The sequence below is a fragment of the Lepus europaeus genome, chromosome 11 (assembly GCF_033115175.1).
Source record: "Lepus europaeus isolate LE1 chromosome 11, mLepTim1.pri, whole genome shotgun sequence".
NCBI lineage: Eukaryota > Metazoa > Chordata > Mammalia > Lagomorpha > Leporidae > Lepus > Lepus europaeus.
The window spans coordinates 103,959,514-103,978,870 of NC_084837.1; the positions used below are offsets into that span (position 1 = coordinate 103,959,514).

The window sequence follows — 19,357 nt, forward strand, 5'->3', positions numbered from 1 at the left end:
TTAAGAGTAATTTACACCGGTGCCGCAGCTCAATAGGCTAAACCTCCACCTGCGGCGCAGGCACGCCAGGTTCTAGTCCCGGTTGGGGTGCCAGATTCTGTCCCAGTTGCTCCTCTTCCAGTCCAGCTCTCTGCTATGGCCCGGGAGTGCAGTGGAGGATGGCCCAAGTGCTTGGGCCCTGCACCCGCATGGGAGACCAGGAGAAACACCTGGCTCCTGGCTTCGGATCAGCGCGATGCGCCGGCCGCAGCGCGCCAGCTGCAGCAGCCATTGGGGGGTGAACCAACAGAAAAAGGAAGACCTTTCTCTCTGTCTCTCTCTCTCACTGTCCACTCTGCCTGTCAAAAAAAAAAAAAAAGTAATTTACCCCTACTAAAAGACAGATTGCCTAACATGTAACCACTGTGTACCGAAAGTTATAAAATTGTCCTTGGTTTTACAATGATAAATGAAAAACATAAAAAGTCTCCAATCAGGTTAGCGCCGCGGCTCACTAGGCTAATCCTCTGCCTGTGGCGCCGGCACCCCGCGTTCTAGTCCCGGTTGGGGTGCCGGATTCTGTCCCGGTTGCTCTTCTTCCAGTCTAGCTCTCTGCTGTGGCCTGGGAAGGCAGTGGAGGATGGCCCAAGTCCCTGGGCCCTGTACCCACATGGGAGACCAGGAGGAAGCACCTGGCTCCTGGCTTTGGATTGGTGCAGCACGCCAGCCGTAGCGCACCATCTGTGGCGGCCATTTGGGGGGTGAACCAACAGAAAAGGAAGAGCTTTCTCTCTGTCTCTATCTCTCACTGTCTAACTCTGTAAAAAAAAAAAAAGAAAAGAAAAGAAAAAGAAAAGTCTCCAATCAAGCAAGCTATGCGAGGATTTTTTTTTGTTGTTAAAACAGTGAGCTAAAATAGCTTACTGAAATATAAAGATAAAAGCTGAATAAGCATGCCATTAATGGATAAAAGGGATATTTTCACAGAACCAGTATTTTTCCCCATTCCCTCTCCATTTGATGTCAATCAAAGCATACCATTGACCATTTAGTTAAAAAAAGGAGAGAAAGAAAATGCAACATGCTTGTGCACATACACCAGTTACTTTATGTACATTAAAGGGATGGGGAAGGGGAAATGAAAGAACAGAGAAAACTATGCTGCAGTAGTCAGGATGTGATGGAACCCTGTTGCAGTCTTCTGGTTGAGCATATGTTTTTGGTCTGTAAGGACAGAGTTCTGGAGTAAAGCAGCGGGTTCCCTTTTCAGTAGACACTGCCCAGCTGCTGCTGGAACACATCAGTCGTGTCTTCGTCCTTCATTTCCAACTGTGCAGATGTGTTCATTGATTGGCTGCCTGTCAAATCAGAATCTGATCTGCCTCATTGACAAACCCTGTCATTCACAATAGGCTTTCATTACTTTACTAAGTGGTCTACGCTTCTTAATCTTAAACTGCTCCACAGAACCATCCTGCCCTGCTGCCTTCAAATTAATACGATCGTTCAGTAGTTGTAGAGATTCAAGTAAATGGAAGCTCTTAGGGGAAAAAAAAGTTAAGATTCATAGCATGAGCTGTAATTTTTGCTTCATTTTTCTGTATTTTCATTATATTAGGTGTTTGATCTTTTAAAAACTGCCATTGTGAAAAGCTTTAAGGATCTTCAGCTACTCCAAGGCTCAAAATTTCTTCAGAATCTAGTCCCTCATAGAGCCTGTGTTTCAACCATGATCTTGGAAGTGATAAAAAATAGGTGAGTCGGTGAACCATATTCCAAAGTTTATAAGATTTTTACTTTTTAAAATGCAATGTGGTAGCCGTGCCATGGCTCACTTGGCTAATCCTCCGGCTGTGGCACTGGCACCCCGCGTTCTAGTCCCGGTTGAGGTGCCGGATTCTGTCCCCGTTGCTCGTCTTCCATTCCAGCTCTCTGCTGTGGCCCGGGAGTGCAGTGGAGGATGGCCCAAGTGCTTGGGCCCTGCACCCTCATCGGAGACCAGGAGGAAGCACCTGTCTCCTGGCTTCAGATCAGCACAGCACACCGGCTGCAGCGTGCCGACTATGGCGGCTATTTAGGGGATGAACCAACAGAAAGAAAACCTTTCTCTCTCTCTCTCTCACTGTCTAACTCTGCCTGTCCAAAAAAAAAAAAAATGCAGTGTGGCACCATCAGAAAAAGTGCTGACTGTAGTTGTTGATTTCAACTATCATGATTTTATCCCTTAAAGTTGATCAAGAAATGGGAATGGGAAGATCTTCAGTCTCAGGGCCTGGCTTCTTGGCCACTTTGACAGCAGGAATACAAAACTGAAGGATAAGTACCTTTGTTCTTTTTTTGTTTTTGTTTTTTATTTGTTTGTTTGTTTGGACAGGTAGAGTTAGACAGTGAGAGAGAGAAAGGTCTTCTTTTTCCGTTGGTTCACCCCGCAAATGGCCGCAACGGCTGGCGCCCTGCACCAATCCAAAGCCAGGGGCCAGGTGCTTCCTCCTGGTCTCCCATGCAGGTGCAGGGCCCAAGGACTTGGACCATCCTCCACTGTACTCCTGGGCCACAGCAGAGAGCTGGACTGGAAGAGGAGCAATGGGACAGAACTGGCACCCCAATCGGGACTAGAACCCGGTGTGCCAGCACTGCGGGCAGAGGATTAGCCAAGTGAGCCCTAAACCAGCCAGTACCTTTGTTCTTTATGACATCAGAACTCTTTAATAACAAATCTTTGTTGACTTTTTAAATGAGTAAGCGACATGAAGAGATTTCTTTGCATAGACTGTTGAAATTTGAAGTTGATGATTGGAACTGAATTATTGATTAGCAATTTAGACAAATTCGTTTAACACCACATGAAAAACATCAGTAACCATCCTGGGTTTTATTTTTAATTTCAGAATAAACATTGGCTTTTGTAACAATCTTCACTGTGTCATGCTTTCTTTGTATCTTTAAGCTAAATATAACTTTTTTTTTTTTTAAAGGCAGAGTGGACAATGAGAGAGAGACAGAGAGAAAGGTCTTCCTTTGCCATTGGTTCACCCTCCAATGGCCGCCGCGGCTGGCGCACCGCGCTGATCCAAAGCCAGGAGCCAGGTGCTTCTCCTGGTCTCCCATGGGGTGCAGGGCCCAAGCACTTGGGCCATCCTCCACTGCCCTCCCGGGCCACAGCAGAGAGCTGGCCTGGAAGAGGGGCAACCAGGACAGAATCCGGCGCCCCGACCGGGACTAGAACCCGGTGTGCCGGCACCACAAGGCGGAGGGTTAGCCTATTGAGCCACGACGCCGGCCGCTAAATATATCTTAAAGTTTGATTGTTTAGGGACCAGCGCCGTGGCTCACTTGGCTAATCCTCCATCTGCGGCACCGGAATCCCATGTAGGCGCCGAGTTCTAGTCCCGGTTGCTCCTCTTCCAGTCCAGCTCTCTGCTGTGGTCCAGGAAGGCAGTGGAGGATGGCCCAAGTGCTTGGGTCCCTGCACCCGCATGGGAGACCAGGAGGAAGCATCTGGCTCCTGGCTTCGGATCGGCATAGCTCTGTGGTGGCCATCTGGGGGGTGAACCAACGGAAGGAAGACCTTTCTCTCTGTCTCTCTCTCTCTTACTAAGTCTATCTGTCAAATAAAAAAAAATTAATAAAAATCACCAAGTATTTTATGCATTTAAAAAAGTTTCTTAATTTAATCTGTTATTTAGTTGATCTCTCTCACTTCTTATTCACTTTGAATTTATGGAGCTTGGGAGAGGGCAAATTTTAAATTAGAACTTGTTATTTCTGAGTGTTTTACCTATTGATAGGCTCCTTTATCTGCTCTGGATCTGGTTATTCTTTTTCCTAAGGTTTATATTGTATCTCCAGTATTTCCACACTGTCTCTCTAAATTGAGCTAAAGAAAGGCTCCGGCTGACCAGGAAAACCTTAGAAAGCTGCCCATCTCCTGGAGTCTCCACTAGCCACAAGACTTGGAAGCATCTCCATCTATAAATGATATTTAGTGGGCACTTACCACTGGGTAGAACCATACTGTAGCAGGAAGGATTTGGATAGCATTATTATATTATATATATTGTTGTTGTAACTGGCATATTAGTTACATGTGCTTACCTCAGTCATTGTAACCTTCAAATAGTGCATAGTATATTTGATGTGATTGAATTTTTGGGCTCCACTTAATGCATTTTGGTGATATTTTATTGTATTTAGACTTGGATTTGCTTGTTAGTTTCTAGAATTAATTGATAAGAGACAATTGTGTTGTAAAACAGGATATTCCTGAAAAACTTTCTGTTCTTGAAAATTACATTTAAAAATAATAGGACCTGTGGGAAAAGGAGGGTTGGGCAGACTGAAAACATGCTTGACTTTGTAACCAAAGCCCTAAGATATTTTCTGTTCTTAACATGGAAATTATATAATAAAAGTGAGACTTTAGTTGAAATAACTTGGAAAGGGAGCTTTGAGGCTGTTGAATTATGGAGATTTGGACAAGATGTACAATATTGATGAGACCCACATACTTCAAAGATATTGATACATGTGTGGCCTAATGCAGGAGGGAGAAAATGAAGTAATGGACGTTGTGAACAGTGCTATATTCCTCCATGATTTGCTGTGTTCAGTTCTGTTAATGTCCTGGGTATTTACTTGTAGTTATTTTGTAATACAAAACACGGAGGTACTAGAAAAAACATCACTATTGAAAAATAATGCAGGGACAAGTGTTGTAGCATAATGAGTTAAGCCTCTGCCTGCAGCACCAACATCCCATGTGTGTGCTGGATTAAGTCCTGTCTGCTCCACTTCTGATCCAGTTCTCTGCAAATGTCCTGGAAAAGCAATGGAAGATGACCCAAGTACTTAAGCCCCTGCACCCACGTGGGAGATGTGGTAGAAGCTCCCTGCTCCTGGGTTCAGATAGGTTCAACTCCGGCTGTTATGGCTATTTGGGGCCATAACATTCCATTTGGATGGAAGATCTCTCTCTCCCTCCGTGTCTCCCTCCCTCTCTCTGTCTGTAACCCTGCCTCTCAAATAAATAAATAAATCTTAAAGAAAAATAATCAAACTTCCAGATTATACTGACTAACCTATTTACGAGTCATATATGAGCTTTTCAGTCAGAAGAGGCAACTGTAACTGTCTTCTCCTTCTAAAATGACAGCATTAGGGAACATTTACTCTCCTCCTCTTCTTGCCATTCTCATGTTAAGATTATTCTTGGAGCCAGTGTTGTGGCGTGGCAGGTTAAGCCATTGCCTGTGATGCCAGTGTCTCATATGGGTGCCTGTTCGAAACCCAGCTGCACCACTTCTGATTCAGCTCCCTACTAATACACCTGGGAAAGCAGCAGAAGATGGCCCAAGTGGCTGGGCCCCTGAACCCATATGGGAGACCCAGAAGAAGCTCTGGGCTCTTGGATTCAGCCTGGCGTAGTCTCAGCTGTTGTGCCATCTGGAGAGTGACCTAGCAGATTGAAGTTCTCTCTGTCTCTCCCTTTCTCTCTACCTTTCAAAAAAATAAAAAAGAAATCTTTAAAAAAGTTTCTTAACAATCTACACTTACTTAGACTTAGTAAATTTTACTAGTTTCTTTGTTTACTTCTATTTTTTGAATCACCTGTTTTTCTCTTGGAAATGTGCCATAAATATACTTTAAAGTAATTCTGATATGGTTTGTGAATAGTAAACTTTGAATCTTTTCATATCTAAAATTGCTTGCTTCATACTTTAATGATAAGTTGAACAAATATACAATTTCAGTTTAGAATTATTTTTCATCTTGAATTGCTAAGGAAAAGTCATGATTATCTGATTCGTTGTATTCTAGATAGTCTGTTCTTTCCATCATGAAAACTTTTTTTTTCAAAGATTTATTTATTTATTTGAAAGTCAGAGTTTATACAGAGAGAGGAGAGGCAGAGAGAGAGGTAGAGAGAGAGGTCTTCCATCTGCTGGTTCACTCCCCAATTGGCTGCAATGGCCAGAGCTGCGCAGATCAGGAGCTAGGAGCTTCTTCCGGGTCTCCCACATGGGTGCAGGGGCCCAAGGGCTTGGGCCATCTTCTACTGCTTTCGCAGGCCACAGCAGAGAGCCGGACTGGAAGAGGAGCAACCGAGACTAGAACTGGCACCCATATGGGTTGCCGGCGCGTCAGGCCAGGGTGTTAACCCGTTGTGCCACAGCGCTAGCCCTGAAAACTTTTCTTTATTAAACATGTTAATTTGTAATGACCTTACTATTCTGTGTGGATTTTTTTAAAGATTTATTTTATTTATTTATTTTTTATTTTATTTTATTTTATTTGAAAGACATAGAACCATCTCCTGGTTCACTCCCCAGATGGCCGCCACTGCTGGAGTTGCACTGATCCGACGCCAGGAGCCAGGATCTTCTTCCTGGTGTCCCACGTGGGTGCAGGGGACCAAGGACTTGGGCCATCTTCCACTGCTTTCCCAGGCCATAGCAGAGAGGTGGATTAGAAGAGGGGCAGCTGGGACTCGAACTGGCACCCATATGGAATGCCGGCACTGCAGGCATTTACCTGCTACACCACAGTGCCAGCCCCCATCATGAAAACTTTAAGATTTTTTTTATCTTGATGCTCTGAAATATATTTTGTATGCAGAATGTGTTGGTTATCTAGGACAAGTTTGGGAAATATGTAACATGAGTATAAGGGTAAATTCTCTTACTAAGTTTTTCTTTTTAACTAAGCTTTGTTTTCTTTCAGTGTTCATAGCTGGGATCATGTTACTCAGGGCCTGGTAGAACTTGGTTTCATTTTAATGGATTCATATGGACCAAAGAAGATTCTTGATGGAAAAATTATTGAAACCAGCTCTGGTCTTTCTAGAACGTCAAACCAAAATGCATGTAAGCTGGGAGCTAGAATACTGTTGGAAACTTTTAAGGTGAGACTAGTTTGACACCTCTTCTTTCATTTTGTTTAAAAGATACTATAAATAGATCCTGATATTTGCTTGAGAGTTTGAAAGATAAGAAAGCTTGAGTATGTAGGCCGGCGCCATGGCTCAATAGGCTAATCCTCTGCCTGCGGCGCCGGCACACCGGGTTCTAGTCCCAGTCGGGGCGCCGGATTCTGTCCCGGTTGCCCCTCTTCCAGGCCAGCTCTCTGCTGTGGCCCGGGAGGGCAGTGGAGGATGGCTCAAGTGCTTGGGCCCTGCACCTCATGGGAGACCAGGAGAAGCACCTGGCTCCTGCCTTCGGGTCAGCGTGGTGTGCCGGCCATTGGAGGGTGAACCAACGGCAAAGGAAGACCTTTCTTTCTGTCTCTCTCTCTCACTGTCCACTCTGCCTGTCAAAAAAAAAAAAAAAGAAAAAAAGCAAGCTTGAGTATGTAGCAGTATGGCAGAGTGTGTATAATAGAAATTGGGATGGTACTGAAACATTACAGATTCAATTTGATGCAAAACTTAATTTTCTCATTCTTTAAGTTTTTAATTCCAATTAATTATTTTTTTGTTTTGTTTCTGGACATTTCTAAGAAGCTTAACTACATGATAATTTTTTTCATAGTTTCCTCTTCCTCCAACAGTAAATTGTTTTCTGGTTTTTGTTTTATTTCGTTTTAATGCTGTTTCCTTATGCAAAAAATAATTTTCCAGTTACTGTAGAACAACAGGCTTGAAAAGATCATGTTTATTGATTCATCATTTTTGAAGGACTCAAAATGAGGAATTTACATTTTTTGCATTGTTAACATTTTGTTTCAGAACAGTTTGAACTTTCCAGTACAAAAATTTTGAAGAAATACGAAGAATTCTCATATACCCTTCACCCCATTTCCCCTATTAACATCTCATATTAGTATCTTTGTCACAGTTATAAATTGTCTTCTTTATATTCAAGTTGTTTAATATAGTTATGTACCAAAGATGTCTGCTTAAGTTATTTGGAGGTTTATGAAGTAAATGCATGGAATAGTCTGTAAGTTTTAAGTGGCGATATAAATTACTCTTTTTTTTTTTTTTTTTGACAGGCAGAGTGGGTAGTGAGAGAGAGACAGAGAGAAAGGTCTTCCTTTTTGCCGTTGGTTCACCCTCCAATGGCCGCTGTGGCCCGCGCATCTCGCTGATCCAAAGCCAGGAGCCAGGTGCTTCTCCTGGTCTCCCATACGGGTACAGGGCCCAAGGACTTGGGCCATCCTCCACTGCCTTCCTGGGCCATAGCAGAGAGCTGGCCTGGAAGAGGGGCAACCGGGATAGAATCCGGCGCCCCAACCGGGACTAGAACCCAGTGTGCCGGCGCTGCAAGGTGGAGGATTAGCCTGTTAAGCCACGGCGCCAGCCATAAGTTACTCTTTTTAATAGTAATATGGTTTAAAACATTCTTAGAATAAGTTTTTGCTTAAAATCCATATTTTTCAAAATTGTATAGTGGTTCCATTTGAGTTCAGATAGATGTTGGCTTTATCAAGGCATCTCTAGAGTATATAATTACTAAGTCATCAGTGTCTGAAATCTGAAAGAAGTATTCAAGTTCAAGTAAGAATCTTAACTTAAATCTAAGTTTACTAATGTCAGGACAGGTCTGACATTAGTAAAGACTTCTGAGTTTCTAGAAATTTTCATGTGTTTTAAATTTTTAGAATAAAAGTTATGTGTTCTGTCAGAAATGTGGATGTTGGCATTTAATAGATTTCTATGCAGAATTATTCCCTATATGATGCTGAAACTTACATGTAGTAGTATTTTCTTGTGATCTGTGCTTTTGGGCTCATAAGCATGTTATTTATCCTAATAATGAATGCTCTGAGCACAGAAGGAGGGAAGAGTTGAGTGATTCTGTCTTTCCAGATGACCCACGTTATATTCTGATTTGTCTGCGAAGTAAAGTCGTTTTTCCCGTATCCAAACTATTCTTCATCCTACCTGACATGCATTGATATGTTTATAAGCTGAGAGGAATGTTTCTGTCCATTTTAGATTCATGAGATGATCAGACAAGAAATTTTGGAGCAAGTCTTCAACAGAGTTGTTACCAGAGCATCTTCTCCCATCAGTCATTTCTTAGGTATTGAATTTCAAAAGTATAAATAAAGTTCTTAGGAATATTTATATTAAATGTTATAATGATTTGGTCTCTGAAAAAAAATTTTTAAAATCATAACAGGAGAGTTCAATGCAATATCTTTGATTCTGATGCCAATGAAACCTTAAATCCTGGGGCAGGAGTTTGGCCTGGCAGTTGACAATTGGGATAACCAAAGTTGGGATACCTTTGTCTCATATTGGAGTGCCTGGGTTTGAGTCCCAGCTCTGCTTCCCATTCCAGCTTCCTTCTAGTAGGCACCCTGAAAGACAGCAGATGACGGCTGAAGTAGTTGAGTCCTTGGCACCCATAGAAGAGACCTAGATTGAGATCTCAGCTGCCAGCTTCAGCCTAGACCAGCCTCAGCTGTTGTGGGCGTTTAGGGAGTGAACCTGTGGGGAGTTCTTTGTCTCTGTGTGTCTTCTTGCCTCTTAAATAATAAACAAAATAAAGCCGTAAGTCCACTTACATTGTCTAATTGTCATGAAGGCAGTAGTTGTAAATAAGGAAGAGATCATGTTAAATACATGTTAATGGCAGCTTGTGAATGAGTGAAACTGCCATTTTTCATCAATGTTCTCTCTCTTTTTTAATACTCCACAAATGAGTGCCGTCTTGGTGTTGCTACTCATTGACTTCTTAGTCTCTTAACCCGTGACATTCTGACTTCAGTACTTTTCTCTTTACTGACCCTGAGTTCACCATTTTTAGTACATATCCTAGTTTTTAAATCAACTGGCCTATTCTTTGTAACTGATATTCTTAATTTCCCTGTTATTCAACAACTATTCACAACTCCACTTAAATTTTTTAGGTAGGTTCTCTGATTATGCTAGTAGTTTGCTTCTTAAGAATAAGAAGTGACCAGTGTGACCTGTGACCAGTTTTTGTCTTTTAATGTTCCTTGTCTGTCTTCTACCCATAAACTGTGAAATGTGGTACTTAATACTTTATTTTGCTTTTATCCCCTTCTTTACAGCTTTATTGAGGTATAATTGAAATAATAATTTCTACATATTTTAAGTTTTTTGTTTATTGGAGAGACAGCACTAACACTCACTGGATCATTTCCAGATGTTCACAACTGGCCAGGGCTGAAGCAGGGAGGCACAATCCAGGTCTCCCACATGAGTGGCAAGAACCAGTTACTTGACCCATCACCACTTCCCTCCAAGATTTGCATTATCAGGAAGCTGTGCCTAGGGTTCAAACTCAGGTAGTCTACTGTAGAATATAGGCACCTTAACTTCTAGGCTACACACCCAGTCCCTACGTATTTACAGTATATAGCTTTATTTGCAATTCTGTAATTGGGAAGCAGCTCATATTTCAGGCCAAAAGTGGTTCAGAATGCTCTGCCTTACCACATGGGCAAGTTATATTTATAATCAGACAATAGGAAATGACATACAGAAAATGGAGGGGAAGTACAGAGACAGCTTTTCTTGAATGTATGACATATATTTATTTTATGGATTGATTTCCTCCTCATTGTAGGTTGTATTTTCCTGCTTCTTTGAATGCCTTTTTCATTGGATTCTACTCTATATGAATTTTACATTGTTGTTTTATTAGATTTTTTTCCCCTTCAATTATCTGTAGCTCTAATTTTCTTGGAAAACATTTAATCTTTTGATGGTTATTTTTATGTTGTGTTAGGCAAGACCAGACAATCTTTAATCTGGGGCTAATTTGGCTCTACTACTGAAGAAATAAGTTTATGAGTACTCAACCTTGTGTATGGAAGTATCTGCACTTTAGCTGTTGTGAATGAACTGTTTCGTAGCTTTTGTGACCTCTGAAAATGGATCTGTAATCTCCTTTTGTGATTCTGTCCCATCTCAAGTGGTTTCCTCACACACTGCTCCCGCATTCCACTGACGTAGAGAGGGTGCTTAAAAGCTCTCTTTCTGTTCAACCTTTTTCTTTCTAGTACTCTGTGAATTCTGGCTTCTTCAACTTTCTTGAATTCTGAATTTTGTTATTTTCTTTTTAAAGATTACTCATTCATTCATTCATTCATTCATTTAGAAGACAAAGGTAGCTCCCATCAGGTAGTGCACTCCCAGCTGGGAGCTGAGAACTCAACCTGTCTCCCACATGGGTGGCAGGGACCCAAGCAGTTGAGCTGTTCATGTGCATTAGCAGGAAGCTGGATCAGACGCAGAGGAACAGGGACTCACATCGGGCAATCTCTTGTGGTATGTGTGTCCCAAACAGCAAGTCAACGGTTCCACCACATGCCTACTCCCATATATATATATATATATATATATATATATATTTTTTTTTTTTTTTTGACAGGTAGAGTGGATAGAGAGAGAGAGACAGAGAGAAAGGTCTTCCTTTTTGCCGTTGGTTCACCCTCAAATGGCCGCTGCGGCCGGCGCATCGCGCTGATCTGAAGCCAGGAGCCAGGTGCTTCTCCTGGTCTCCCATGCGGGTGCAGGGCCCAAGGACTTGGGCCATTCTCCTCTGCCTTCCCAGGCCATAGCAGAGAGCTGGCCTGGAAGAGGGGCAACCGGGATAGAATCTGGCGCCCCAACTGGGACTAGAACCCAGTGTGCCGGCACCGCAAGACGGAGGATTAGCCTGTTAAGCCACGGCACTGGCCCCCATATATTTTTTAATAAGGTATTGTGCCCTTTATTCTGGCCCTTTGTGCCCTTGACAATTTGATCCAAATTTACCTTTTTTTTTTTTTTTAAGATTTATTTATTTATTTGTGAGTCAGAATCGCACAGAGAGAGAAGGAGAAGCAGAGAGAAAGAGAAGTCTTCCATCCTCTGGTTCACTCCCCAGTTGGCCACAACAGCTGGAGCTGCACCCATCTGAAGCCAGGAGCCAGGAGCTTCTTCCGGGTGTCCCAGGCAGGTGCAGGGGCCGAAGGTCTCGGGCCATCTTCTACTGCTTTTTCAGGCCATAGCAGAGAGCTGGATTGGAAGTAGAGCAGCCAGGACTTGAACCAGTGCCCATATAGGATGCTGGAACTGCAGGCAGCAGCTTCACCTACTACACCACAGCGCTGGCCCCCCAAACTTACCTTTGAAACATTAACTTCAATTATTTACTTTTCTGAATCTTTCATTCCAACTTTGCTGGTTTCCCCACCATCCCTTTAATACTTGTTTACTTATGTTCCTTGTGCTTTTACTCATTGTTCCTTTACAGTCAGCTTTTTGGGTTCTTCGCACATTTAAATGTTGCCTGTCTTTCAGAAGCTAGTTTAAAATTCCTTCTCCTGATTACTTTTCCCAACTCATAGCTATCTCTGTCTACTTTGAACTTCTCTTTAAACTTCCTCTTTACCACTTGGTAGACCATAAGCTGTAATTCTTTAAAAATAGTTTTTCTTGACTTCCAACTAAATTATTAAAATCTTGAACGAAAAGAGATGATGTTTTATGCTTTATGTAGACTTGACAGGACCATTTTATACTTGGCACATAATAAAAATTTATAAATGACTCATTTTTGGCTTGGAATGTGAAGACGTGCTACTTCTCTAGGCAGTGTGATGGGTTTCCTTCTTTATTTTAGACAGTTTAGTTTTTGTGATGTTGTCCTAACCAGAAAAAAGATTAAAGTACCCTGACTACAGTGACTAGAGAAAAACAATAGAAACTTGTATGTAGTATATTTGACATATTTGAGAAAGGAAACAAAAGACTCTACAATTTCTTTTCCTATAATTATTTTCCTTTTATTTTTAGTATTTTTTGTTATTTAATGGAATTGACTATAGCTTTTTTTTTTCAGACCTGCTTTCAGATATCATCACATGTGCACCCTTAGTTCTTCAGAATTGTTCTTCTAAAGTCACAGAAACCTTTGACTATTTGTCCTTTCTGCCTCTTCAGACTGTACAGGGGCTGCTTAAGGCAGTGCAGGTAAGAATTCCAACTCCTAACTAGCTTGTGAAGACTAAAGTTTAGATATCTAATGGAAGTCTGATGCATTTCCTTATAAATATGTGTTGTTTACGAAATCCTATCCCGGGGCCGGTGCTGTGGTATAGCAAGTAAAGCCACCACCTGCAGTGCTGGCATCCTATATGGTCTCCGGTTCGAGACCCAGCTGCTCCACTTCTGATCCAGTTCTCTGCTTTGGCCTGGGAAAGTAGTAGAAGATGGCCCAAGCACCTGGGCCCCTGCACCTGTGTGGAGACCCGGAAAAAGATCCTAGCTCTTGGCTTTAGATCAGCCAAGCTCTGGCTGTTGAGGCCATTTGGGGAGTGAACCAGCGAGGGAGACCTCTCTGTCTCTGCCGCTGCCTCTCTGTAACTCTGCTTTATTTATAAAATTATAAATTTATAAATTACTATTTATAAATAAATAAATCTTTAAAAAAGAAGAAAAAAGGAATTCTATGCCATTGAATCTGTAACATGACAATTTGTATTGAAAGAGCACTGAGGCAGACTGTTGTCCATGTTTACTCTCTCTTCATAGTACTGTTCTCTGTCCTTTGACTTGTTTTTAAATTAGTGAAGTAATTAAAAGTCAGTAGATTCATGAAGGCATTCAACCAGTTTCAATTTACTGCTCCAAAGTGTACTATTGTCATTATTAAGTATAATAAACGTTGAAACATGTATATAAACCAGAACCAAAGTTCCTTATATAATAAGCCAAATGGTAAAATCAGTGAGAAGAAATGAGCTGGGGTTATTAAGTAAGCTCGTTTATACTGAGGCTAATAAGTAAACTTGTTTCTACCTAATGATTCTTCCTTTTTCAGCCCCTTCTCAAAGTCAGCATGTCAATGAGGGATTCCTTGATACTTGTCCTTCGGAAAGCTATGTTTGCCAGGTATGTGGCATCCCTTGATATCATAGGAAGTTACACCTTCTAATGTTGGGATTAAAAATTACTGCTGCCATCTCCCATTACCACCTATGGTCAGAGCACTTTCATCAAATTAGGCATTGTGTCAGGGCTTTATGTGCCGCTTTTCATTTAATCTTCAGGATAACGCTTAAGGTGAGAATTAATACAATTCCCATTTTACAGATAAGGAGACTTAGGACAAGATAGGTGACTTTCAAACAATAGTTGATGGTGGAGTTAGTCTAACATCAGAACTTGTGATCTCAAGTACTCTGCTGTACCACTCTTAAAATGACTTTCAGGATAAACTTGAGGTGCAAAATTCTCAAAAAACTTACCCTGGTAACAGTTCCAAAGAGGAAAGCACCTCAGTTAAGAATATACTTAAGCATCTCATTTTATTGAACATCAGAGTGGCAGTCTAGTGGCTGATAGTCCTGATAAATTGTTGAGGGGCCCGAGTTATATTTAACATTCAGCCTCCTGACTTCTCTTCCTTTATTTCATAGTATATAAGCTAGTGAGGGTAATACCATAACCTAAAAATACTATGAGACAGTATAATGTGGAAAGCATTTGGTACTTTGAGCATAATGTGATCAAGTAATACCACATTGGCCATATTATCATATACACGTCAGTGTCCAGAGGATTAGCTAGTAAGTAGCTATATGCTATTATCTCTGACCTAGAATTGCCAGTTTTTTGTTGCTGCTTATTCAGAGGCACAGCTAATAGACCAGGATTATGTGTTGTAGGGTCTGTGATGTGAATTAATCACTGAGCTCAGTGAGCAGGTGAGTGTATCATGTTTCTGGGTAGAGGCTTTTCTTGGCACATAGCCCTGTACTCCACTGTGTGGATATGGTGCATATGAAGGGAAAAACTCCTTGGGACACAGCAAAAAATCAGCAATTTTCTTTACTCTTCAGTACTTACTGAAATTACCAACCCTGTACAGCCTCTCAGTACTGTTATTCTCATTGCTCACAGAGACTTGAGAACAATATAGAAGAAAGTACAGATAGTTTCATGAGATAGAGTGAAAAAAAAATCAATTTCTGTACTGCTAATTCTTTGAACATCTGGTGCCTTTGAGCATATAAATTCTGTGTGGAACTAACTGAATTTTTTGCATATTTCTTTGAAATTAGTACTGTTTGTTAACTTCTCTGTGTATTCCTGAGGTAGCCAGCTTGATGCTCGAAAATCTGCAGCTGCTGGGTTTTTGCTGCTCCTGAAGAACTTTAAAGTTTTAGGCAGCTTGTCATCCTCTCAGTGCAGTCAGTCTATCGGTGTTAGTCAGGTAAGTTTGCACACTGGCTTGTAATGTGAATGCTGATGTGGGACTCAGTGATGTGCACATTCTTTTGTTCCTGTTATGATTGTAAGGATGATAATCCTGAAACTGAGAGTCTAAGGGAGAGGGAGATATCAGCTAGTACTTGTTAATAGCTCACTTTCTATATATTCTAGACTGTGCTGTCCAGTGTGGTAGCTTCTAGCTTCAACGTAGCTATTGAACTGAACACTTAAATGAAATTTGACTTGTTCAAATTGAATTGTTATATTTGTAAAATTTGTACTGGATTTTGAAGATTTAGTGTGAAGCAAATGTAAAATATCTCATAAATAATTTTTTAATATTTGTTGCATTTTGAGATAAAATTTGGGATATGTTAGTTTAAATACCATACTAGAATTGTCTTCACATTAGAATTGTCAGTGTGACTGCTAGAAAGTTTTAAATTACACATGTAATTTATATTGGTTCATATTATATTTCTTTTGGACAGTACTGTGCCTAAATGCTTGACATTATTTCTTTTAATCTTTGCAGTAATCCTCTGAGGCTAGATACTGTTATTATCCTTAGTTTTTAAATAAGTCAGCTATTTTTTTTTAATTTATTTGACGGAGTTAGACAGTGAGAGAGATAAGGTCTTCCTTCTGTTGGTTCACCCCCTAAATGGCCGCTATGGCCGGAGCTACACCGATCCAAAGCCAGGAGCCAGTTGCCTCCTCCTGGTCTCCCATGTGGGTGCAGGCGCCCAAGCACTTGGGCCATCCACCACTGCCCTCCCGGGCCACAGTAGAGAGCTGGATTGGAAGAGGAGCAACCTGGACTAGAACCCAGCGCCCATATGGGATGATGTTTTTACTCTCTATACCACAACACTGGCTTCAGGATTAGGACACCTTGATCCATAATTGCTAATTTTATTATGTAAATCAAGCAGTGTCAGTTCTTTGTAATTTCTGTTTCTAAATAGAACGCTGCCTGCCTGTAAACCTCTCTGGCATTTGTGGAAGTAGAGAGCTAGATTCTTTCAGCTATTGGAGAAGTTGTTTAAGGAAGTGGTAGGCCTTTCAAGGAAAATCATGTATAGTGGCGTGAAATAACCAGTGTCCCTTCCTGAGCAGCTGACATCACCAAGGAAACCTTATGGATAGGCAAGTTAATTTTATTAAAATGCTTGAAAATTCTATTCCAAACAAGAATAAGGGTACCACCACTGCATGGTGATGGTTATAGCATCTGCCTCAGTCCTGGGTTTTAGCCTATGTAGAGAGCTGGATCTTAATTTTTTTGGCCAAAAACATTAGCTCATTTTATTCCTTAATGGAAACAACTTTTGTAAGTTAGACATGATGGTTTCTGTTACTTTTCAGGTTTCTGTGGAAGTTCACAGCCGTTATAATTCTGTTGCCAATGAAACTTTTTGCCTTGAGATCATAGATAGTTTGAAGAGATGCCTTGGCCAGCAGGCTGATGTTCGACTCATGCTTTATGAGGTAAGTCAGTAGGGGAAAGATGTAGCAACTCCCAACTAGTACTCCTATTTATGTTAATATTTTTCCCTGATTATAAAAGTGCAGTAAATAATGCCATTATTTGATACAGTTAGGACCTTGAGTCAAAAAGTTGTTTAATTGTAAGTAACAGGTGATATACCTTAAATATTTTATTTTGAAATATTTAAATGTGCTGTTTGTCAATTTTGTGCTGTTTTTAAGACCAAGTCCACTTTTTGTTTATTTTGCTGTTGATTATGAATTTGCCATTTGGAACTTCCTATTTCTCATTCAAACCATACTCTTAATTTATTGCCTGTAATTTCAGATTTTTGTGTACCAAAGTGATATAAGAACTTTGTGATACGTCAGATAACAGGTTTTAGATTAAGTGCAGAAACCCTTTAGGTGTCTTCAGCTTTTTTCCTCTTTTATAATTGTTTTACCCTTAGTTTATTAGAAATTGCTTTGAGGTTTAGTAAGTCTCAACTTAGTTTTGATAAAAAGAACTTTTTTTTTTTATCTGCTTGATTTTCCAATAATTTACAGAATGTCTGATTAAGTCATAATTATGGCAGTGCAGCTAGCAAAAAAAGAACAAATACAACCACTGGCTTGTATTAGCACGTGACACAGCCAGTGGGAATAGAAGTGTGCAGTCCAGAATAAATCACCGTTTGTAGCAGTCAGTATGGCATGTATTTCTGAATACATGTTTCATAGAAGAAATGGAGAGTGTTAGATAATCTAGCAGATATATCAAGTGGAAGTTTCTTCAGACAGCAGTTATAATGATAACTTCATTTGATGCCTTAAAATATCCCTTACTGAGCTATAGGAGTTGCAAAGTGCTAGACACTGGATTTTCAGGCTAATTATAGAAGATAGAGAAAAAAAATTTAATATTATTACTGGCCACCACTTACATATAACTATTTATGCAAAATTACAGTTATAAGATTTATATGCATTTTATTTCTTTATGTTATAATCAGTTTTCCCATTTCATTGACTGTTCTTTGACAACATGATTTTAAGGGCAAATAAAATATTCTTTTTGGAAATGTAGTTACTTAACTGTTTATTTTGGAGTATTTCTTTTGTCTCTAATTTTTTACTTTGAGTTGTTTGAATGTTTGACCACATTGCTGTATCAAAGAATAGAGTGTTTCAAAGTCTCTTGGTACATGCTGGCAAGCACCGAGTCCTTTCTTAAATGTTAAGAGGTTGTTCGGTTCCCCTTTATAATAAAATCTCTGAGAAACTCAGCAAACTAGGATTAAAAGGGAATTTCTTTGGGGCTGGTGCCATGGTGCAGTAGATGAATCCTCCGCCTGCAGTGCCAGCATCCCATATGGGTGCCGGTTCTAGTTCTGGCTGCTCCTCTTCCGATCCAGCTCTCCGCTGTGGCCTGGGAGAGCAGTGGAGGATGGACCCAGTTCTTGGGCCCCTGCACCCACGTGGGAGACCCAGAGAAGGCTCCTGGTTCCTGGCTTTGGATTGGCGCAGCTCCGGCCATTGTGGCCATCTGGGTAGTGAACTAGCAGATGGAAGACCTCTCTCTCTGTCTCTACTTCTCTCTGTAACTCTGTCTTTAAAATAAATAAGATAAATCTTTAAAAAAAGAAAGTAGATTTAGTAAGGTTGTGGGACATAAGATCAAAATCCATATAAAAATCAATTCTATACTGGCATTGAAAAATTAGAAATTAAAATAATGTAAAATACCTAAGGACAGCTCTAACAAAGCATATGTAGAAATATATACACTGAAAACCTCAAAATACTGCTGAGAAAAGTTAAAATCTAAATAAATGTAGAGATACACCATGTTTATAAGTTGGAATGCTCAATATCATTAATATTTTAAATTTCCAGTAGATCTGTAGATTCGTTGCAATGCTAGCTGAAACCCAAAAGGCTTTTTTTTTAAGAAATTAAGAAATTGATCCTAAAATTCATATGGAATGAAGGGCATAGAATGAAACAGTTGAAATGCATAGGTTGATCAGTGGAGTTTTGATGGTGACCCCGAGGTATTTCAGTGGGGCAAAGGATTTTTTTTTTTTTACAGGCAGAGTTAGACAGTGAGAGAGAGAGAGAGACAGAGAGAAAGGTCTTCCTATTTCCATTGGTTCACCCCCCAGGTGGCTGCTATGGCTGGCACGCTGCACGATCCGAAGCCTGGAGCCAGGTGCTTCCTCCTGGTCTCCCATGCGGGTGCAGGGCCCAAGGACCTGGGCCATACTCCACTGCACTCCCGGGCCACAGCAGAGAGCTGGACTGGAGACTGGAAGAGGAACAACTGAAACAGAATCCGGTGCCCTGACCGGGACTAGAACCCTGGGTGCCGGTGCTGCAGGTGGAGTGAGCCACGGCGCCAGCCCAAAAGATGGTCTTTTCAACAAAAGGGGCTGAGACAGTTATTCATTATATTGAGGGTCCCCAAGACTATCCATGGGTTAGATTTAATTAGAAGGACTCACAAAACTCATGACTAAACTGTACTATGTTTAAAGATTTCAGAGCAAAATCAGCCAAGTGTGGTCTGGAGGAAACCAGGTATAAACTTATAAGAGTTCCTTCTAAGTAGGATTGAATAGAATTCATTATTTCCTCTAGCAAATGATTTGTGATAACATTTGCAAAGTGTTTACTACTAAGGGAGCTTATTGGAGACTTGGCAGGTTTTTATTAGAGCTACTAGTTACA

General features: G+C 40.8%; 1 protein-coding gene across 3 annotated transcripts in view; it reads left to right on the forward strand.

Annotated features, from left to right (window-relative positions):
* The window catches only part of FANCI (FA complementation group I), a 96,097-nt gene that overhangs the window by 41,279 nt on the left and 35,461 nt on the right, over window positions 1-19,357 (forward strand). For all 3 annotated transcript variants that reach the window (XM_062206235.1, XM_062206234.1, XM_062206236.1), the window contains 7 exons: window positions 1,598-1,734; window positions 6,700-6,880; window positions 8,915-9,002; window positions 12,780-12,910; window positions 13,761-13,831; window positions 15,041-15,155; window positions 16,523-16,645. In XM_062206235.1, coding sequence (XP_062062219.1) covers window positions 1,598-1,734; window positions 6,700-6,880; window positions 8,915-9,002; window positions 12,780-12,910; window positions 13,761-13,831; window positions 15,041-15,155; window positions 16,523-16,645 — 846 coding nt within the window. The remainder of the gene's footprint in view (window positions 1-1,597; window positions 1,735-6,699; window positions 6,881-8,914; window positions 9,003-12,779; window positions 12,911-13,760; window positions 13,832-15,040; window positions 15,156-16,522; window positions 16,646-19,357) is intronic.